Below are 23,928 nucleotides of genomic sequence, written 5' to 3'. Positions count from 1 at the left end.
CCATCCCCCTCTGTGGTGCCACCATCACCCCCTGCCTCCAATCACCCTCTGCCTCCAATCTCCATGCGCAGTTCCAAGCCGAACCGATCTCGGCTATTTTCACTGGCACATTCCCGCAACCACGGACATTTACGAACGGGGAAAAAAGTGCCCGTTTTTACAAACTGTCCGTAAAAATACGGATGGTTGGCAACACTGGCACCAGTGAGGACGTGAGTATTATGGCATGAGCTCCTTTATTTTAATGGCAGTTGGGGATTTAAAAAAATATATATATCTTAAAATGGGGCAGGGCTTCAAAGTGGAACTTGACTCACCTCCACTCTAGTGGTCTGGTGCTGGCTTCTTCTTCCAAGTTCAGAATCTTCGACTACCTATTTGGCTGGAATGATATGTGCATGCATGCAAGAGTTTGTTTATCCAAGCACTGAGGGACACAGAGATTGTACACTGAGCTGTGCATGACAAGCTAAGAGTACGTTCTACACCAGTGGTCTCCAAACTGCAGCCCGTGGACTGAATACGGCTCAGTGTAGGCGCCATTGTGTATGCACCAGCCATGTTTTCTAAACACGCCATGGAGTGAAGATTAGCTGACGGGTTTTGTTCATTTTTTCTACATCTGCCTCTTGATGTAGGCTGTCGCCACTTTATAAGCATCATTCTATCTAGGTGGACTACCCCCTTCTAGCGTGTTTATCCCGATCAGGTTTTTTTTTTTTTTTTTACAGTTTATCCTCTTGTTTTTATGTTCATGCGAGATGCGCTTTTGATAAGGTGATTCTCCATAGGATTTCATGCCACTGTATACATAGGGCTGGATTCAGATAGGAGATACGACGGCGTATCTCCTGATACGCCGTCGTATCTCTGAGTGCCGGCCGTCGTATCTATGCGCCTGATTCAGAGAATCAGTTGCGCATAGATATCCCTAAGATCCGACTGTTGTAAGTGTCTTAGGCTGCATAATCACGCTGGCCGCTAGGTGGCGCTTCCGTATAGTTACACATGGAATATGCTAAATAGGTATTTACGCGGATTCAGAAACGTACGTCCCGCCGCCGCATTTTTTTACGTCGTTTACGTTAGGCTTTTTTCAGCGTATAGTTACCCCTGCTATATGAGGCGTAGCTAATGTTAAGTATGGACGTGGTTCCCGCGCCGAGTTTTGAAAATTTTACGTCCTTCGCAAATAGGGATTTGCGTAAGTTACGTTCACGTCGAAACCAATGAGGCTTTGCGGCGTAATTTCGAGCATGCGAACTGGGATTTTTTTCACGAACGGCGCATGTGCCGTTCACAAAAAACATCAAATACGCGGGGTCAAGTGAAATTTAAATAAAACACGCCCCCAACATCCCCATTTGAATTAGGCGGGCTTACGCCGCCACACATATGTTACGCCGCCGTAACTAAGGGCGCAAGTTCTTTCTGCATACGGAACTTGCGCCCAAAGATACGGCGGCGTAACGTATCTGAGATACGTTACGCCAGCAGAAAGATCCGCTGATCTTTCTGAATCCAGCCCATAGACTTTATATCCAAGATGGTGATATTTCTTTACATATGATGTAATATATTCAGGGATGGAGATTACTATTTAGTTTGAGCGCATATTTTGAAGTTACCACGTTGTACGTTGGAGACAAGAATTTAAATCCACAGGAAGCTAAATTTCAAGCTAGACTTGTCAATCTACTTGTCTTGATGTTTATTACGAAAGATGTTTGTACTTCTTTTATGAAAATAGAGATTATATGATTGTGATTTCTGTCATTTTTATTTATTTTTTGTCTTTCAACATTTGCTATTATGGCACATATAAATCCCCTTTCCCCATTTTGCAATCTGTTGGGACTTCCTTACTATTTATTATGTTCATTCTTAGGGCAGCTGCATGTTTGAACCTTTCAAATTAGATCCTCCATCTGTTTTAGTAATGGATTCGGCCCTTTGCTTGCCTTTTATCCAGCCCTCGGGGTACTATTCCTCCCACTGGCACCAACAATGGGGTACTTTTTTTTCCACTGACACCAATGATGACACACTATTCCTCCCACTGACACCAGCAATGCGGTATAAAACCTCAAGTTTATATAAATAATTTGGCACCATTCCTCCCACCAATACCAATGATGGGGCACAATTTCATCTTCTATCTAACTTCAGGCACTATGTCATATAAAGTGGTAGCTTGGATTACGGGCATAATCCGTTCCAGGAGAATGCTCGTAATCCAAAGTACTCGCATATCAAAGCGAGTTTCCGCATTGAAATCAATGGAAACTAAAATAATTTGTTCCGCATTGAATTCGGCCGGAGAGCCTTGGAGACAGCCGGAAGGCCCGAGGACAGCTCAGCTGACCTCGGAAAGGCTCTGAAATGTTGTATTTCCGAACATCTCCGAACGGCGCTGATCAGCTGCACTCTGCTCCTACGCCCCCCCCCCACCTCAGGCCAAACGCGGTACTGCCCACTGCTTTGGCCTGAGTCTTGCTCGTTTAGCGAGGCAACACTCGCAAACCGAGTTAGGATTTTTCGAAATATAGTGCTCATATTGCGAAACACTCGTTAACCGCGTTACTCGCAATCATAGTTTCCACTGTATTTACTCCCTCTGACTCTGGGGCATTTTCCATTTCCACCAGCCACTCCGTCCCCCTAAAGAACAGTAAACTTTCCCTCTGTTTACAAAGGTTGGAAAGCCCTGTTTGCAGAAGAGAAATAGATAAATATTTTGCAATAAAAAACCTGCTTGTAAGATGATGATTTTAAATTGATTTAAAGAGGAGTTCCACCTAGAAAATTGAACTTCCTCTTAACCCACTCCTCTCCCCCTTACATGCCACATTTGGCATGTAATTTTTTTTGGGGGGGAGTGGGGGCTTCAGGAGAAGGGGACTTCCTGTCCCACTTCCTCCTTCCGCCGAGGGGCTGCAAAGGCGATTAAGCTTAATCGCCTTTTGGCAGCCCCTCCCTGTAGGCGATCGCCTAGGACACGTGACAGGTCCTAGGCGATCGCCTGTCCAATCAAACAGCGCCGCGCATGCGCAGTGCCGCTCGCGCATGCGCAGTGGGTGCCCGCCCGTGAAGCCGAAAGCTGTCACGGCCGGGTGCCCACAGTGACCATGAAGACGCCGGCCGGGGAGGGGGGGAGAGGAGCGGAGCCCCAGCCGGCGCGTCGCTGGAACGCTGGAGCAGGTAAGTGTCAGTTTATTAAAAGCCAGCAGCTACACTTTTTGTAGCTGCTGACTTTTAATAAACTTAAAAAATGGGTGGAAAACCCCTTTAAGTGAGTGACTGCACTGAAAATGGATGTTTTAAACCCCCACTGGGTGAAACCTTCACTCACAGGCTTTCCAAGCGAAATCGTTTTTTATCCAGAAGTTTTTTTTTTAAGAAGCTTATTTGCTTACATCTTTCGGGCAGCAGTGCCTGGAGTCACCATTCTCCGGTGAAGCCACTTCCATGCTGGCCAGAACCACCAGCTACATGCTGATGAGGTCAAGTAGCCGTAATGGTATTCTTCTCTAGTTACTGTTGCATACATTTTTGTATGATGTTGTAAAAACCCAGTAAGTGTTACTTGGGTGTCACAGTTACTAAAGAAAAAAAGAGGACACTGGAGCACGTTTCCTGCCAGGAATACAAAATTTACTAGGAGCCAATCACGTTAGTTCTTCTGTACTACACTGGGTGAAAAAAAGAGGGCATCCAGTTGCCATGGGCAGCACAGACACATCCTCCTCCTGACCTTTTAAAAATTGGGGCCACAGCCTGAAAGCTTGTGTGCGTGGTGAGCATGAGATGGCAGAATTAAATTTCAACAGAACATTTCAAACGGACTGTATACTAGTAATCCTGTTCATTCACTATTGTTTCCAAATCCTGATTTGAGTGCTTTGTTGAGATTTACGGTTCAGTTCCTTATGTTGAGTCTGTTAGAATTTGCAGTCAAGGGGTAGTGGGGTAAGAACTGTAGCATATGAAAAACATTGCTTCTAAATCTATTGATATATTCTATTTTTTCTCCTACAGATAACAAGACCGAGTCATGCAGTCATTTCGGGAAAGGTGTGGTTTCCACGGCAACCAGCAGAACTACCAACCATCTTCACAGGATTCCTCACGCCTGGAAAATTACAGGCATCAAAGTCAGCCTGGGCTCAATTGCGTGCGTCAGAGACAGATGACCAAAGGCTACTATGCCCAGACGTCCTACCAAGGCTATGAGAATAACTCTGGGGAGAAATACCCCCGGGGCGACAAGCACATAAACGTTCAGCAGCTGCAGGGCCGGGTCTCTTTTGCCAGCTTCCCTGAAGCCAATGTGTACCCTGCACAGTATTCCGGTGAAGATGGCCTGCAGAACTGGGGACAGACTCAGGCTCTGACGGGGGCAAAATACGAGGAAAATGTGATAAAAAAGACTCCTGGAGAAGAAAGGACGTACCAGGACCCTTCTGGACAAATGGCATTCCGTTCGCACTCTCTACACCATCCACAACAGCAGCCCAGTCTTAACTATCCTAAGCTACCCAGGCAAAAGGTCCAAAATGATGTCCCATCTTCCCCTCACCCCTTCTCCCAATCTCCCCATTATAATCCGAATTTTCCAACTTCCACCTACTCCTCAGTGCCACCAGGCAGCCCTGTCTCTCACTCCTTCAAGAGTTGCACAGCCCCGTCTAACCCTCCACATGAGCGTGCCATGGCTGCTGCTGCTGGCCAAAGGGTGCAAGCCATGCATGGTTACCAGGCATCTAGAATGGCTTCCTATGAACAATCACAGCGACATCACACACAGGAATCTTTGCACTACCAGAACATGGCCAAATACCAACATTATAGCCAACAAGGTCAAGCATACTGCCAGCCTGAGACCCCCAGTAGGACCCCAGAACAGTATTACCAACCGTTTAGTCCCAGCGCCAGCCATTCCCCGGCCAGATCAGTGGGCAGATCCCCATCTTACAGTTCTACGCCATCTCCTCTCATGACAAACCTTGAAAACTTCCAGTATAACCAGCAGCAGCAGCATAATCCCAATACTTTTCCTATGGGCATTTCCGAACACAGTCACTACATGCCTCTTCTTAATCCCTCGCCCACAGGCACTTCAAGCCCAGAGTCACAAACTAAAAGTCTACAAAATGACAAAATCCCAGAGACTTTGCTTTCTGACCTCAGTCTGCAGAGCCTTACAGCTCTTACTTCCCAAGTGGAGAACATCTCAAGTACTGTCCAACAGTTACTTCTGTCCAAGTCTGGTATTCCCCAAAAGAAAGGCATCAAGACTTCTCCCAGGACCCCAGAGTCAATGAAAACGCAACATTGTAGCTCTGAAAGCAGTGCATATTCTTCTGAACCAATGGGCACTCCTCTTTCCGAAACATTGGGAACTCCACAGTCTGTACATGCCGAAATGCAAGATACTGACTACCTTAGTGGCTCTGAAGACCATCTAGAAAGAAACTACATGTACTGTGGACCAGGACGAAGTCCTGGGAGGGCCAACAGTACCAAAATGAAACCTGAGTCTATCTCCACCTGTTCTGTGACTTCACCTGATAATATGTCTACAAAATCTGATGATTCATTTCAAAGCATCCATACTAGTCTTCCTCTGGAGACGTTTGCTAAATTAGTGAGTAGCGAAAGGGAGTGTCCCCATTTACTGGTAAATGCACTGTCTCAAGAGGAGTTGTCTACAGAGATCATTGCTCTTCAAGATGCTATTGATAATGAGAAAGCGGAAAAGGCCTGGGCTGATTCCCCAGAACTGAACAGTACACCTAAATCTCCATTTAACCTAGAAAATCACAGATGTGTAGAATCTGTCGTTAAGAACACCTGGTCCAATCAAGGGGCTTCACAAGTAATTCCAGATGCTATGAAGAAAGTTACACCAGATAAAACACAGATGAAGAACAGTGAGTTCTGCGAAATTCCAACAGTGCAAACAAAACTTGTGGACGCCACCGAAAAATCTGTTAGTCTTACAGAGAAAAACATTGAGAATGCAACATCTAGCTCAAGCTATGCTATTTACTCTAACACATTGGCTAACACAACCCCAAAGAGTTCAGATCCTTTTGAGTGGCCAGATAAGAACATGTCAGAGTCTTGTCTGAGGTGGAAAGAAATTGAGTTGACTCTCAATTCAGATCTCCAGAAGGGCTTGTTTCAAAACAAGGAGAATAAAGTTGATAGCCAGCTTGATGTTCCTGATGTGGAAACACCTCTGGAAAATGACTCTGGTGAAGAGTTTAACAAGGAGGGGGCAGAAGAATTAACCTACACAGAAGATGGCAAAACTGATGAGAAGTGGTTGGAGGATACAAGAGATTGTTACGCCGAAGATGAATTTCAAGACATCCCTGATCTCCCATCCCAAAAAGAATCCAACTTAGAGCCAGAAGACTATTCCTCTTTATGTGACTTTTCAGAAAGAAAGTCTCTTATAGATGATGAATCCCTCCCAAAGCAGGTGAGGGATACAGAAGCCTTTTCTTCCATCAATACACCAGAATCCATAGAAAACCCAAGCACTGAAGAGAAAGAAAATGTAGTTGAATGTGCACAACTGTCAGACAGCTCAATCATGTTGCTTGGTCCAACTGTTGAGACTGAGTCCAAAGTAAACAGCTGGTTTGAATCTACATTGCCACACATCAAAGCAGTGGAAGACACAAAGGAGAACACTGAAGAGAGCAAAGAGACTGTGAAAGACTGTAGTGTAAGTCAGTCGGAAGTAATAGAAGCTGAAAAAGAAGTTGTCTCAACCCTGCCAGAGGAAAGCGAAACAGTTGACCAACAAGCAACAAATGAACAGACAGCCATCTTGGCTGAAGAACCACCTGTGAAGAAACCTCAACGTGGTCGAAGGTGTAAAGCAGCAGAAGCAAAGGTGGTGGAAATTTCTGCACAGATTACATCGGAAAGTAGCGATAAAGGCGGGAATCAAGCTGAGTTAATGCAAACACAAAATCTAAATGCCACAACAGCAATTCAAGTTGACAAGGCTCCTGTAACACAACCTAAATCAGCAAGGATGTGCACTCGTTCCTCCACTGCCAAAGTGGAACCACAAGAATGTGGCACAGGGGTAAACTTAAAAGCACCACATCCTGAAAAACTAAGTAAAAGAGGAGCATTCGGTGAGAAAGAGAAGGTTCCTTATAAAACTGGAAAAAAGGGTGGAAAAAATGGTGAGAAGATAATGTCCACACCGTCACCCACTGACCAAGAAACAATAGCCCTACAAAATAAACAGCCTTCTGTTCTTAGTGCTGGTCCAAAATCCAAAAAAATCAGCATCCTAAAGGATGAAAAATCTATGATTTTGAGGTCTCGTAACAAGAAGCAGGAGTTATTTCCAGCCAAAAGAAGAAGAGGGAAGAGAGGAATGAATTTTGTGCTTAAGAAACGTACTTCTTTAAAGAAGATTATAACAAACAACTGCGTGGCAGCCGACACATTTCCAATTATGCCGAAAATAAGAAAAAGGATGAAACTTTCAACCTCCGGCATTGGAATAAATGTAAAAACCTCAGAAAAGCCTTTGCATTCTCTGAAGAGGAAATCAACCTTTATTTCACCAGTCCCAGCCAAAAAGAAAAACTTGATTATACGCAGCAAAAAGACAAAGGAACAAAAGTCAGAGAATCCTCCCAATTTGTTCAAAAAAATTAAGCCCGTCAAAAAAGAAAAAGTCAAGTTAAAGCTTGCTACCAAGAAGGCTTGTAAAGTCATCCTAAACTCTCCTTCCATAAGAATGGCTCCTGAAGTTTGCTTAAAAATGACTTCACGGTCATCTTATCTTGGTGCTATAAAAACAAAGGTTTTGCCACCTAGAAAAGGCAGAGGACTTAAAATGGAGGCAATAGTACAAAAGATTACTTCACCAAATCAGAAGAAACAAGGTGCTCCTATAGGAGAGACTGTTCTTAATGGAGCAGTTAGTAACAATACCTTAGTCGTTCCTTCTCAAGGCAAGGAGCTAAGAGATAATAGCTTAGTAATAGATGCTGAAGCCAAGTTGTTGACTCAGGACATTGCACAAATTGAATCCCCAAAGCCAGAAGCCGAAATGCACACGGTTAGTTGTCGAGGTGGCAATAGGTCCTTCAAAGGTAAACCTTACCACAAGAAAAAAGGGACTTCAAATTCTCTCCATGGAGAAATTGACACACAACCAGTGGTAAAACTAGAGGGGAGATGCAGAAGTTCAAAAAAACTGAATACAGTTCCTAAAACAAAGCTCAGGAGAGGTAGGTCCAAAAGTTCTCAGAGAACTTCCAAAACGGCTGTCAAAACCCTACTAGCAGCTTCTCCTTCTGTGCTTCTGACTTCAAAAGACAAGTCCTTGTCGGAAAACTCTTTGCTAGCCAATAAATATCGACCCAATGTGTGCAAAAAGTTGGAGGAGGGCTCTGTTATTACTGAGGCAGCTGAAGAGACCTCGCCACGGGCCAGGAAAAAAACAAAGCATCCAACTTTTAATGGCTACAACAAGAGGCAACGCAAGTGTTCTTCTCAAAACAACTCAAAGTCAACCAGTCAACCACCTGGGAGCAAGAGAAGGGGAAAGAGGCATAACATACCTCCCGTTACGCCTAAAGAACCAGAAATCAAGCTGAAGTATGTATCGGCTAAACCAGTGAGGGCAGAAAATCGAGTCCGCCTCTTCACACCGTACATTCAGGTGGAGCAAAAAAATACATTCACCACCATCTGCACTGTAATAAATACTTCAGGGGAAGAGGCTCGATTACTGAAGGAGAGAAGCGCTGCTCACTCAGCATCTCAATCCGTCGCATTTGCCAGCCAGGGCAGCCTGCCCTTTTCCTCCCGGATGCAGCTGGGACCTTTAGTGTGCAAATCAGTCAGCTCTGGCTGCCTCCTCTGCTGCTTGTGCCGTTGCCCAGCCAATTATAAAGACTTGGGCGACCTGTGTGGGCCTTACTATCCTATGGACTGTTTGCCTAACAAGAAATCCAGGCTGAAAGATAAACCGAAACCAGAGGACACAGACAAATCTTCCAAGGCCGTGGTTTCCCTCTGCACAGTAGGTGACGGGAGGCCGTCTTGTACAGATGGTGGAGCCACTGACGTAGTCAAACCGAATGCGCTACGATCTAGTGCTCGTGGAATGCTCAGGAAGTTGCCCAGCTGTTACTGTTGCAGCAAAAAGTTGGAGGTGACAGAGACTGAGAAACCCAAGAGACATCAGTGTGTCAAAGTGCCCGAGGTGCACTCTGCAGAACCAGAAACGCAGGAGCACTGGGTGCATGAGGCCTGTGCAGTTTGGACCAGCGGCGTTTACCTGGTAGCTGGGAAACTGTATGGCATCCATGAAGCCATTCAGATGGCAGCTTCAGTGGTAAGTGATTATATTTGTCATGTGTTTGTTAATATAAAAAAACATGTTAAAGCTGAACTCTAGGCAACTATATAAAAAAAATTATGCAGTTACACTATATTGCGAAAAGTTGTGGACACCTGAGCATCACATCTATAGGGGGTTTCTCCACTCAGGCTCAAGATTTTGGAGGGTGACTGTAGATTAAGCCCACGCAGCTAAAGGAATATTTGTAGGCAAGGTGCTGATGTTAGATGTGAAGACCTGACTCACAATGGTTCCAATTCATCTCAAAGGCATTCAGTAGGTTTGAGGTCAGGGCTCAGTGCAGGCCACTTAAAAAGAAGTTTCACCTCCCCCTCCATTATTCTATTTTCTTCTCCTTCCCCTCCCCCAAATTACCTGATGCTGCGATGGCTGCTGTTGGGATACTCACGCAAACATTGTCTTGCTAGGATCCTCTTCAGCCAGCCAGGATCCTCTGTAGCCAGGTCCCACGCCACTATGTCCCTTTTGGGGTTGGTTTCTGAAAACTGGAGAGTGCAAAATCTGGTGCAGCTCTGCATAGAAGCCTATCGGCTTCCAGGTTTTGTTTGTCAGCCCTGGTTCACACTGGGCTGCGGGAGTGAAGCCGTGCGAGTTCAGCTGAAATCGCACAATTTCACTCCCGCTGGCAGTCCCGATTTCGGCCGCGCTTTAAGAGACATCTGTGCAGGTTTCTGCACAGATGTCTATGTAAATCGTGGCCCGAAATCGCAAAAAGTAATACAGGAACTACTTTTTGAAATCGGTGCAGCGTCGATTATGACAGTGTCATTGCCGGCAAATGCCGCCGATTTGAGATGCAATTTCGAAGGAAATCGAACCTGGGCTCAAAGCTTCATTGAACAAGCTAAAGTTAGAAGCTAATTGGTTACCATGCACAGCTGCAATAGATTTTGCACTCTCCAGTTTTAGTGAATCAACCCGTTTGAAAGGCTGAGACAGATCTTCTGTGTTCTGGCGCAGCCTATGGATAATGCGCTGCTAGGCCAGCACCCCCTCTATGAGGTAATGTTTGGGGTTCCAACGTCTTATATCCCAGGAGGCGCTTGTGGCACGAACGTCGTTCACCTAGGCAAATGAGAGAGGATGGGGTCGAGCCGAAACAAAAAAAAAAGTCAACAAAAAACAAGATATAGGGCCAGATTTACAGTCAGCGGCATAAATGTAGGCGGGCGTAGCGTATCGTAGTTACGCTATGCCGCCAGCAACTTAGAGAGGCAAGTGCTGTATTCACAAAGCACTTGCATCTAAAGTTACGGCGGTGTATCGTAATTTTGCCGGCGTAAGCGTGCCTAAATCAAATGAGGAACAGGGGGTGTGTTTTATGTAAACTAATCATGACCCCACGTAAATTATGCTTTTTTCGAACGGCGCATGCTCAGTATCACTTTTGAATTTTCAAATTAAATTACGCCCGCTCTATGCCTAGTCGACGTGAACGTAATTTACGTCCAGCCCCATTCACGGACGACGTAAAACACGACGCTGTTCCGACATTTCCGACGTCCATACCTAACATGACTTACCCCTGCTTTTTGAGGGGTAACTTTACGCCGGCGTATGTCTTGCGTAAACGACGTATCTTGCTATGCCGGGACGTACGTTCGTGAATCGGCGTATCTAGCTTATTGGCATATTCAACGTGGAAATCTACGGAAGTGCCACCTAGCGGCCAGCATAAATATGCACCCTAAGATACGACGGTGTAAGAGATTTACGCCGCTCGTAGCTTAGCCGAATTTATGCGTAACTGATTCTAAGAATCAGCCGCATAGATACGACGGCTCTCATTCGGACTTACGACGGCGTACATGGCGCTACGCTGTCGTAAGTCCTTTGAGAATCTGGGCCATACTGTATATGCAGCAGAGGGTGGATTGCAGAGGTGCCAAGTTACACAAATGGGTGAAGATCCACTTTCCACACAAAAATGGAATCTCTGCTGTCCGGATTCCTCCCCCTCTCCGGTGTCACATTTGGCACCTTTCAGGGGGAAGCAGATACCTAAGACAGGTATTTGTACCCACTTCCGGGCATAGACCCCCCGCATTATCTGCTGCAATCTACGCCACATCCGGCGCCAGCCCCCCCACTGTCTTCTGGAAGACGCACGGGTTGCCACCTTTTGTTCCAGTAAATACCGACCATAGACCTCTCAAAACCGTGTCCTTAAAAAGTCAAGGGGATTTTCAGACCAATCCCCCCTAAAATATGAGTTTTGGGTGGCCTGGCCTTGCAACAGCCAGAGGAAGTAGAAAAAAAACTTTAACATTCATCCAGCAAGGTTTCTAAAAGCAAACAATATTTTATGTTATTTGGCGTGCAACGAGGTGAACGACGCACCCAAACTGTATAAGTAATCATTTTATTTCTGGTCACCAGGCAACCAATGACATAACACTAGGGCCCTCTGCATCTCTGCGCTCCTTATATAACATTCTTCAGTTATGTTATTGGCACAAAAAACAGCAATAAGTATATGGCTTAAATGAAAATGTTTTAAAAAATAAAATAAAAAGCATAATAAGGGTGAAGTTGGGGTAGAACATGTTAAGAGATGCTGCCATGTGATTCATTTTCTGATGAATGACTTGCACAGCGGTGGGAGGGAGGGGTTGGGGGAGGGGTAGATGCACTATTGTATTCTGCCACCTACTGACACAAAGCGGTTACTGAAAGCCATAGTTTGTTTTCTAGCTGTCAACAATTGTTCCTAGTTGGCTTAAAGTGATGCTAAGGCCCCTTTCAGACGGACGGATAGAATGGTGCTTTTAGCTGCGGATTTTCTATTTTTCTACCGCAGCTAAAAGCACACAATGTTTTCCTATGGCCCCATTCACACACAGCGTTTGCGTGCGATTACGTTACATGCGGTTTGGTGCGAATAGAAAAAATAGAATTTAATGCGTCCAGGTGTGATGTAGCGCAGCTATATGCACATAACCGCAGGTAATCGCAGTCTTCTTTCTCAACTGCGGATAGCAGCGTTTTAGAATTCAAGGGACCCAAACAAAAACCAAAAAAATAAAAAGGGTTGCTATGGAAATGAATACCGCAGCTAAACGCGGCCGCAATTAAACGCACGTAAACGCATGTAATCGCAATGGGCAAATGCAGCTAATCGCAGTGCCTGGAGCCTTGAATTTCACAAAACATTTGTAGTGCTTTTAATTGCGGCAAAACAGCCGTCTGTCTGAAAGGGGCATTAAGGTTCCAATTAAAAATAAATGTCATACTTACATCTGCTTTGCAGTTCGTTTTGCACAGTGTGGCCCCGAATATCCTCTTCTGGTGTCCCCCGGCGGCTCCTCCCTATATCAGATAACACCCTAGGACAGGGATCTCCAAACTACGGCCCTCCAGCTGCTGCGGAACTACACATCCCATGAGGTATTGTAAAACTCTGACATTCACAGAGATCATGATGACTAGGCATGATGGGAATTGTAGTTCCTGGACAACTGGAGGGCCAAAGTTTGGAGACCCCTGCCCTGGGAGAAGCGCTCTCCTGGGGGGGTTACCTTGCAGGCGTGCTCACGTGTCCAGCATTTGGGGTCCATAGCTGCCAAATGCAGAACTCAGCCCCGCCACCCGGAAGCCAATGGCTGCGTAGCTATCAATCTATCCAATTAAGAGCCGAGAACCCCAGGCAGAGAGATGGCGTGTCCTCGGCGTGGGACATTCCAGGGCTCAGGTAAGTAAAACTGGAGGGCCGGTGGCTGACAGTAGTCTTTTCACCTTAATGCAAAGGATGCAGTAAGGTGAAAAAAAGGAAGGTTTACAACCCCTTTAAAGCTGAACTCCAGGCACACATGTATTTAACTAGAATCTTCAATAGCCACAAAGAATATTCATTCACTTTGGGTGTACTGAATGTCTTTGCAAACTCAGGTTTCAGTCTTGTTTCCCCTTTTCATTCTTTCCCCTAGACTGTTACATATCAAGTTCCTGAAGTCTCTCCTGATGTGTTTTATCCCTCAGCTTAAAGGCTTAAAAATGTCTTTAGTGGGATGAAGCCTTCAATCCTGTGTCTTCCTGGAGACCTGTGTGAGTGCACAGGTGTGCATATCTGTTAAAAACCAGGACCTGGTCATAACCTGGGACCCTGTGTCCCGGTCTTCCTGGAGACCTGTAGGGTGTGGTAGTGCACAGATGTGCATATCTGTTATAAACCAGGAGCTGGCCGTAACCTAGGACCCTGTGTCCCGGTCTTCCTGGAGACCTGTAGGGTGCAAGAGTACCTAGGTCTGCATATCTGTTATAAACCAGGAACTGGCCATAGCTCAGGACCCTGTGTCCCGGTCTTCCTGGAGACCTGTAGGGTATGGTAGTGCACAGGTGTGCATATCTGTTATAAACCAGGAACTGGCCATAGCTCAGGACCCTGTGTCCCGGTCTTCCTGGAGACCTGTAGGGTGTGGTAGTGCACATATGTGCATATCTGTTATAAACAAGGACCTTGGCCCTGTGTCCAGGTCTTCCTGGAGACCTGTAGGGTGTGTGAGTGCACAGGTGTGCATATCTTCTATAGACCCGGAACTGGCCATAGCTCAGGGCCCTGTGTCCAGGTCTTCCTGGAGACCTGTAGGGTATGGTAGTGCACAGGTGTGCATATCTGTTATAAACCAGGAGCTGGCCATAGCTCAGGACCCTGTGTCCTGGTCTTCCTGGAGACCTGTAGAATGTGTGCATGCACAGGTCTGCATATCTGTTATAAACCAGGAACTGACCACAGCTCAGGACCCTGTGTCCCGGTCTTCCTGGAGACCTGTAGGGTGTGGTAGTGGTCATAGCTCTGGACCCTGTGTCCAGGTCTTCCTGGAGACCTGTAGGGTATGGTAGTGCACAGGTTTGCATATCTGTTATAAACCAGGAACTGGTCATGGTTCACAACCCTGTGTCCCGGTCTTTCTGGAGACCTGTAGGGTGCAAGAGTACCTAGGTCTGCATATCTGTTATAAACCAGGAGCTGGTCGTAGCTCAAGACCGTGTTCAGGTCTTCCTGGAGACCTGCAGGGTCTGGTAGTGCACAGATGGGCATATCTGTTATAAACAAGGAGCTTGGCCCTGTGCCCAGGTCTTCCTGGAGACCTGTAGGGTGTGTGAGTGCACAGGTGTGCATATCTTCTATAAACCAGGAGCTGGCCATAGCTAAGGACCCTGCGTCCAGGTCTTCCTGGAGACCTGGTGTGTGAATACACAACACAAGTGTAAAAGAATAAACCACAAAAGGATTCCTCTTAATCCAGCACTGGGGGGGGTGATGGCTACAAACCACTTGAGGCATACCTCGAAGAAGTCAAAAAATGTATATGCCACAGTTTGTGTAAAAAGATTTATTGTAAAATCAAAGTATTCCAAGAATTAAAGGGTTAAAACATGGCTGACAGACAAATCGTCATGCTTGATATTGAACTTCAATCTCAGCCAAACCTCGGCAGACTGACTTGGGCATATCAAGGCCAGTGCTGGGGGCAACCAAAAGGTGTCACATGAGCATCCACCCAATGGAAGAGATGACAGACCACTGGTGGAACCAGTTAGGGTAATTAATGTGGAGAGGCCCCGAATAGACCAGACATTAGACTCCAAACCACCGGAGGATGAAGCTGGGGTAGTCGGCGGCGTGCTGGATGCGACGTCATCAACAGCGATGTTGAACCGACTCACCACAACAAGGCCTGGGATGGAACAAAGAGCAGATGGAAAGCTGTCAGCACGCTGGAATACTGATCACGCATTTCAGGCGTGGCCCTTCATCAAATCAGGATCTGGCCATAGCTCGGGACCCTGTGTCTAGGCCTTTCTGGAGACCTGTAGGGTGCAAGAGTACTTAGGGCTGCATAGCTGTTATAAACCAGGAGCTGGCCATAGCTCAGGACCGTGTCCAGGTCTTTCTGGAGAAGACAGGAGCTGATTATAGCTCAAGGCCTTTGTTTGGACTCAATGTTGGAGATCTACCTTACCCATAATACTGGGAGAATTGGGACAGCTTAGCGAGTCTGCAGGACTGAGAGGCAACTAGCCAGGGGAGTGGAGGGATTCTGTAAGTCACGGAAGAGTGAGCAAGCTCAAGATGACAGGAGAAGCCCTATCTAGAGGCCAGGAGTGGATCCATGTAGCGACGTGCTGTAGCTAAGGCTGAGTGAGCAAGGGGGAGTTAGCTGGGTCTGAGGGACCTGTGCCAGGAGCACTGCTGCTGGAAAAGAGCCAGGTGGCTCGGTATTTTCTGTTAACTATTTTTGGCTGAAAAAAACTGTTTTTTTCTGGACTTTCATTTTAGTTCTGCTTAATAAAAGTGGGCCGCCTAGCCCTTAAAGGGGTTGTAAAGGTTCATTTTTTTATTTTCTAAGCTAGTGCATTGTTGGTTCACTTACCTTTTCCTTCCATTTCCCTTCTAAATTTCATTTGTCTGAATTTCTCACTTCCTGTTCCTCCTCAGTAAGCTTGCCCCCATCGTCCGAGCCGTTCTGGCTGGAGGTTAGTCAGCGGGCTCGCCCCCTCCCTTGGGACTACATCCCTGCGGGGAGACGCTGTGTTCCCATCATCCGAGCCGTTCTGGCTGGAGGTTAGTTAGTGGGCTTGCCCCCTCCCTTGGGACTACATCCCTGCGGGGAGACGCTGTGTTCCCATCATCCGAGCCGTTCTGGCTGGGGGTTAGTCAGCGAGCTCGCCCGCTCCCTTGGGACTACATCCCTGCGGGGAGACGCCGTGCGTCTCCCCGCAGGGATGTAGCCCCAAGGGAGGGGGGCGAGCACGCTGACTAACCCCCAGCCAGAAAGGTTCGGATGATGGGGGCAAGCTTACTGAGGAGGAACAGGAAGTGAGAAATTCAAAGAAAAAAAACATTTAGAAGGGAAATGGAAGGAAAGGGTAAGTGAACCAACAATGCACTAGCTTAAAGGAACCTATTTAGAAAATAAAAAACAACCCCTTTAAACCACAAGTTCAGACTGGCATAACTTGTTTAAAAACGCAATACCACTGAGCTTTACCACCCCATATGACAATATAGATGCCCTAAATATATCCGCTCCTACAAATACCCCAACAGATGGCTCCTGCGTCGGTGTCCCCTCCTTTTGTCTGATGATTGGATGCTAAGCCGGGTTTTCCTTGATAAGCAGAATAAAATGCAGAAACACTTTTTCTTGCTCTCCGTTCTCTTATTCTGTAGAAAGCAGATTTTTTTGTCCCAGATACGAGCCCCCGAGGGAACCCAATGGGGTTGGTTCATTTGTCCCGGTGTCTGGAACAAGTACTGAATTGGTCATAGGTTATCCCTTCTCCCATAATGCATTGAGGGCATTGGGCAAGTGCACCACAACCAGTTCTTCCTTCAGACACTTTGAAAGTAAAAGTTAATCTCTAACCAAAACATTTTTTTTATATATATACCGTATATACTGGAGTATAAGCCGACCCGAATATAAGCCGAGGCACCTGATTTTACCACAAAAAACTGGGAAAACCTATTGACTCGAGTATAAGCCTAGGGTGTCCATGTGCATGCCTCACTGCGTCCTTGTGCATGCCCCACTGTGTCCATGTGCATGCCCCACTGTGTCCATGTGCATGCCCCACTGTGTCCATGTGCATGCCCCACTGTGTCCATGTGCATGCCCCACTGTGTCCATGTGCATGCCTCACTGTGTCCATGTGCATGCCCCACTGTGTCCATGTGCATGCCCCACTGTGTCCATGTGCATGCCCCACTGTGTCCATGTGCATGCCTCACTGTGTGCATGCCTCACTGTGTCCATGCCTCACTGTGTCCATGCCTCACTGTGCCCATGCCTCACTGTGCCCATGCCTCACTGTGCCCATGCCTCACTTTGCCCATGACTAGACTGGCGTTTAACATGGGAGTCTATAGAAGGGGTGCCCGGGTTTGAAAAATCGGTGCTCCCCAGCCGTAGTTCCCCCAGACAACAAACTTTGCACACTTGTAGAGGATAACAGGGGCTACATGGAGTCCAGGGGACCTACGGCCGGCCGGTACCGGGTCCCCAAATCCGGGAGATCAGGCGCAAAAAGGTGACTCGAGTATAAGCCGAGGGGGGCATTTTCAGCACAAAAAAATGTGCTGAAAAACTCGGCTTATACTCGAGTATATACGGTATATTTTAGATGTGTAGAATCTCTGTCAGACTTTTTTTCGTGTCCCTTTTGGGGAGATTTCTCTTCATTTCCTGTTATCGCTGGAGTATCCAAGACATATTGGAAGCCAGGAGCTGACATGGCCCACCCAGCTCCACCCAGAACTGAAATATCATGGCAATGAGTATATTTCTGACCCAGAAGGGCGCAAAATGCAGTTAAAGCTGACATTTCATCTGCTTACCTTTTGCCTGCCCCTCTACTCCACTTCATCAACATTCTAAAGAGTTTTTTTTTTTTTTATAAACCTTTTCTGTTTTTATTGCATCCCTTAAATTTAGACCCAGTGACCTCATCACTGGGTCTCTCTGCTTCTCTATGCAATTCGGACAGATCATGGTCGATGGGAGGGGTTGGCAGGGTGCTGTACATAGCTTCCTGAAAACATCACGGCACCCTGCCTCATTGCTCTTCTCAAGAGCCCCCAGCCCTGATGCAAGCAGAGGGTGGCTCCTGGAGAGTAGTTATGAAAATATCGAAATGCCTTAATGGGTGGGTGTCAGTCTGGAGCCAGGGGGTCTTCAAACTTCCTAAACAAAGGGGCGTTTTATTGTTCTTCAGACTTTAGGGGGGAGAGAGTGGCCAGTGGAAGTAGGAAATGCCCCAGTGTCAGTGGGAGTAAAACAATGACTGTAGTCAGTAGGAGGAGGAATAGTGACTAATTGTTTATATCAGTGGGAGCAGCTATGGCCCCATTGCTGGTGTCAGTGGGAGGAATAGTGTCCCATCATTGGTGTCAGTGGGAGCAATAGTGTCCCATCATTGGTGTCAGTGGGAGGAATAGTGTCCCATCACTGGTGTCAGTGGGAGGAATAGTGTCCCATCACTGGTGTCAGTGGGAGGAATAATGTCCCATCATTGGTGTCAGTGGGAGGAATAGTGTCCCCATCACTGGTGTCAGTGGGAGGAATAGTGTCCCGATCATTGGTGTCAGTGGGAGGAATAGTGTCCCATCATTGGTGTCAGTGGGAGGAATAGTGTCCCCATCACTGGTGTCAGTGGGAGGAATAGTGTCCCGATCATTGGTGTCAGTGGGAGGAATAGTGTCCCCATCACTGGTGTCAGTGGGAGGAATAGTGTCCCGATCATTGGTGTCAGTGGGAGGAATAGTGTCCCATCATTGGTGTCAGTGGGAGGAATAGTGCCCCATCACTGGTGTCAGTAGAAGGAATAGTGTCCCATCATTGGTGTCAGTGGGAGGAATAGTGTCCCATCATTGGTGTCAGTGGGAGGAATAGTGTCCCATCACTGGTGTCAGTGGGAGGAATAGTGTCCCAATCATTGGTGTCAGTGGGAGGAATAGTGTCCCCATCACTGGTGTCAGTGGGAGGAATAGTGTCCCATCATTGGTGTCAGTGGGAGGAATAGTGTCCCATCATTGGTGTCAGTGGGAGGAATAGTGTCCCATCATTGGTGTCAGTGGGAGGAATAGTGCCCCATCACTGGTGTCAGTGGAAGGAATAGTGTCCCATCATTGGTGTCAGTGGGAGGAATAGTGTCCCATCATTGGTGTCAGTGGGAGGAATAGTGTCCCAATCATTGGTGTCAGTGGGAGGAATAGTATCCCCATCACTGGTGTCAGTGGGAGGAATAGTGTCCCATCATTGGTGTCAGTGGGAGGAATAGTGTCCCATCATTGGTGTCAGTGGGAGGAATAGTGTCCCATCATTGGTGTCAGTGGGAGGAATAGTGTCCCCATCACTGGTGTCAGTGGGAGGAATAGTGTCCCATCATTGGTGTCAGTGGGAGGAATAGTGTCCCCATCATTGGTGTCAGTGGGAGGAATAGTGTCCCGATCATTGGTGTCAGTGGGAGGAATAGTGTCCCGATTATTGGTGTCAGTGGGAGGAATAGTGTCCCATCATTGGTGTCAGTGGGAGGAATAGTGCCCCATCACTGGTGTCAGTGGGAGGAATAATGCCCCATCACTGGTGTCAGTGGGAGGAATAGTGCCCCATCACTGGTGTCAGTGGGAGGAATAGTGCCCCATCATTGGTGTCAGTAAGAGGAATAGTGTCCCATCACTGGTGTCAGTGAGAGGAATAGTGTCCCATCACTGGTGTCAGAGGGAGGAATAGTGTCCCATCACTGGTGTCAGTGGGAGGAATAGTGTCCCATCATTGGTGTCAGTGGGAGGAATAGTGTCCCATCATTGGTGTCAGTGGGAGGAATAGTGTCCCCATCACTGGTGTCAGTGGGAGGAATAGTGTCCCGATCACTGGTGTCAGTAAGAGGAATAGTGTCCCATCACTGGTGTCAGTGAGAGGAATAGTGTCCCATCACTGGTGTCAGTGGGAGGAATAGTGTCCCATCATTGGTGTCAGTGGGAGGAATAGTGTCCCATCATTGGTGTCAGTGGGAGGGATAGTGTCCCATCATTGGTGTCAGTGGGAGGAATAGTGTCCCATCACTGGTGTCAGTGGGAGGAATAGTGTCCCATCATTGGTGTCAGTGGGAGGAATAGTGTCCCATCACTGGTGTCAGTGGGAGTAATAGTGTCCCATCATTGGTGTCAGTGGGAGGAATAGTGTCCCATCACTGGTGTCAGTGGGAGGAATAGTGTCCCATCATTGGTGTCAGTGGGAGGAATAGTGCCCCATCATTGGTGTCAGTGGGAGGAATAGTGTCCCCATCATTGGTGTCAGTGGGAGGAATAGTGTCCCCATCATTGGTGTCAGTGGGAGGAATAGTGTCCAGTACAACTGTGCAGGACTGAAGGGAAGGCCGGAGGTCATATTTAAAGTGGTTGTAAATCTCAGACATGAAATATGAACAAAGCATATGCCTCTATAATGTGTACTTGACTCGGCTAAAAGCACTAAGTGTCATTTCTGTCCGCTGCTTCATTCCTCTGCTATCTGCATGAGTGGAACCCTCCGACACAGAAGAAAACAAAAAACATGTAGAGTATGAGAGGGCTGTCCGTTTTATTTCTGTCCCTGAAGCAGATTTCTTCCCCTCACTTCCTGTCTGGCAAAATGTTGTCACTGGGACAGGAAGTGAGGGTTAGGCTCTTGGGGCAAGGGGGTTCCATTGTTCTGACTAAAGGTCATATGACGCCCTTCAGAACAAGCCGCTTGTGAGCGCCCCCCGGGGGTGCACAGCGATTGCTGGTGCGGTGTGTCGCTTGGAGACGCTGCATCTCCGATAACGGTAAAGAGCCTATGACGTAGACTCTTTACCACGTGATCAGCGGTGTCCAATCACAGTGTAAATAGGAAGTGCCGGTTATCGGCTCTTCCTCTACCCACGTGAGGAGAGGAGAGCTTATAACGTGACGGGGGATCTGCACTGATAATCTGTGATGCCTGCGAGTGCACATCAGTGCTGCCTTTCAGTGTCCATTAGTGATGCCCGTCAGTGCCTCCTCATCAGTGCCCATTAGTGCCACATATCAGTCCCCATCAGTGCCGCATTTTAGTGCCTCCTCATCGATGCCGCCTATCGGTGCCACCTATCAGTGCTGCATATTAATGCCTTCTCAACTGTGCCTATCAGGGCTGCCCATCAGTGCTGCCACCTATCAGTGCTGCATATTAGTGCCTCCTCATTGGTGCCTATCAGTGCCACCTATAAGTGCTGCCCATTAGTGCTGCATTATAGTGCTGCATATTGGTGCCATATTAGTGATAGACACCGATGAGGAGGCACTAATATGCAGCCCTGATATGCAGCACTAATGGGCAGCACTTATAGGTGCCTCCTCATCGGTCCCCATCAGTGCCACTCATTAGTGCTGCATATCGGTGCTACATATTAGTGCCTCCTCATCGGTGCCCATCAGTGCTGCATATTGGTGCCTTCTCATTATCGCACATCCGTGAAAGCGAAAAATTACTTATTTACAATTTTTTGTAAGAAAAACTTTGGCCCGGATTCTCGTACGAGTTACGCCGTCGTAACTCTGAGTCTGAGCCGTCGCATCTATGCGCCTGATTCATAGAATCAATTACGCATAGATTTGTATTGGATCCGACCGGCGTAAGTCTCTTACGCCGTCGGATCTTAACTGCATATTTACGCTGGCCGCTAGGGGCGTGTACGCCGATTTACGCCTAGAAATATGTAAATCAGCTAGATACGCCAATTCACAAACGTACGCCCGGCTGACGCAGTACAGATACGTCGTTTACATTAGGCTTTTCCCGGCGTAAAGTTAGCCCTGCTATATGAGGCGTACCAATGTTAAGTATGGACGTCGTTCCCGCGTCGAATTTTGAAAATTTTACGTCGTTTGCGTAAGTCGTTCGCGAATAGGGCTGGGCGTCATTTACGTTCACGTCAAAAGCATTGGCTTCTTGCGGGTTAATTTGGAGCATGCGCACTGGGAAACTTTCACGGACGGCGCATGCGCCGTTCGTAAAAAGCGTCATTTACATGGGGTCACATAAAATTTACATAACACACGCCCACATCTACCACATTTGAATTAGGCGGGCTTACGCCGGCCTATTTACGATCCGCCGCCGCAACTTTGGTTTGAGAATACGGCACTTGCCTGTCAAAGTTGCGGAGGTGTAACGTAAATAGGATACGTTACGCCCGCACAAAGATACACGCTTCTACATGAATCCGGGCCTTTATTTTATTTTTTTTCTACATTTTCGGTAAATTTTCATTTGTTTAGCAAAAAAAAAAACAACTCAGTGGTGAATAAATACCAAAAAAATAAATCTCTGTCTAAAAAAATGATAAAAATTTCACATAGGTACAGTGCTGCATGACCGCGCAATTGTCATTCAAAGTGCAACGGCGCTGAAAGCTGAAAATTGTCCCGGGCAGGAAGTGGGTGGAAGTGCCCCCCGGTATGGAAGTGATAAAGGGAGCCGTAGATGGGCAGTAAAAACCTGACAGGAGCTCTAATCCTTCCCAGTCTACACGGCCTTCCCACCCTCCTGAGGGAAGCGGAGAGGAACGCGGTGTAGCGTGTACAGACCACAGATTAGGGCATTGTATTCCTGTTGACATTTCGTAGACAAGTCCACACAAAGACATTCTTGCCGCTGCTGAGGATTCTGGGTAGTGGCATGCAATAGCTGTGAATCATAATCCTGCGCACGGTTCCTCGTTTTTTATTCCTGACCCTGTATAACCTCATCCCCAAAAGACCTCGTCTGCTTCTTGCAAACACTGACTCTCCTTTCTGTCTTACAGCTCTGTCCCAAGTGTCAAAAGTCCGGGGCCACCGTGGGCTGCAGCCACAAGGGTTGTGTCCAGTCCTACCACTACACGTGTGCCATGGAGGCAGGTAAGGAAAATACGACCAGCGCACACAGATGTAAGGGAGGACGAGATTGGTCAATATTATCTATAGAGAAAGGTAGTTCTCCTTTGAGGAGGCCAAGGTAGCGTGGAGGCTACCTCTCTGGTTGTGGTGAGACCACCATGCTACAGATTATGGGCTAGATTCATAGAGAGTTACGCCGGTGTATCAGTAGATACGCCGACGTAACTCGGAATCTACACCGTCGTAAGTTTAAGTGTATGCTCAAACTGAGATACACTTAAACCTAGTTAAGATACGACGGCCTGCGCCATTGTATCTTAGGGTGCAATTTTTCCGCTGGCCGCTAGGTGGCGCTTCCGTTGAGTTCGGCGTAGAATATGTAAATGACTAGATACGCCGATTCACGAACGTACGCTTGCCCGTCGCAGTAAAGATACGCCGTTTCCGTAAGAGGTACGCCGGCGTAAAGATAAAGGTAGGATGTGGTAGGGTGGGTGGTGGAGCAGGTAGGGTAACAAACTGGGATGTGGTAGGGTGGGTGGTGGAGCAGGTAGGGTAACAAACTGGGATGGGGTAGGGTGGGTGGTGGAGCAGGTAGGGTAACAAACTGGGATGGGGTAGGGTGGGTGGTGGAGCAGGTAGGGTAACAAACTGGGATGGGGTAGGGTGGGTGGTGGAACAGGTAGGGTAACAAACTGGGATGGGGTAGCGTGGGTGGTGGAGCAGGTAGGGTGGGTGGTGGAGCAGGTAGGGTAACAAACTGGGATGGGGTAGGGTGGGTGGTGGAGCAGGTAGGGTAACAAACTGGGATGGGGTAGGGTGGGTGGTGGAGCAGGTAGGGTGGGTGGTGGAGCAGGTAGGGTAACAAACTGGGATGGGGTAGGGTGGGTGGTGGAGCAGGTAGGGTAACAAACTGGGATGGGGTAGGGTGGGTGGTGGAGCAGGTAGGGTAATAAACTGGGATGGGGTAGGGTGGGTGGTGGAGCAGGTAGGGTAACAAACTGGGATGGGGTAGGGTGGGTGGTGGAGCAGGTAGGGTAACAAACTGGGATGGGGTAGGGTGGGTGGTGGAGCAGGTAGGGTAACAAACTGGGATGGGGTAGGGTGGGTGGTGGAACAGGTAGGGTAACAA

General features: G+C 47.5%; 1 protein-coding gene across 2 annotated transcripts in view; it reads left to right on the top strand.

The window, feature by feature from the left end:
* The window catches only part of RAI1 (retinoic acid induced 1), a 253,274-nt gene that overhangs the window by 224,144 nt on the left and 5,202 nt on the right, over positions 1 to 23,928 (top strand). For both annotated transcript variants that reach the window (XM_040356343.1, XM_040356344.1), the window contains 2 exons: positions 4,039 to 9,385; positions 22,724 to 22,817. In XM_040356343.1, coding sequence (XP_040212277.1) covers positions 4,055 to 9,385; positions 22,724 to 22,817 — 5,425 coding nt within the window. In that variant the 5' untranslated portion in view covers positions 4,039 to 4,054. The remainder of the gene's footprint in view (positions 1 to 4,038; positions 9,386 to 22,723; positions 22,818 to 23,928) is intronic.

The sequence above is a fragment of the Rana temporaria genome, chromosome 6 (assembly GCF_905171775.1).
Source record: "Rana temporaria chromosome 6, aRanTem1.1, whole genome shotgun sequence".
In the NCBI taxonomy this organism is placed as follows: domain Eukaryota; kingdom Metazoa; phylum Chordata; class Amphibia; order Anura; family Ranidae; genus Rana; species Rana temporaria.
This window is presented reverse-complemented; position numbering and strand designations above follow the sequence as displayed.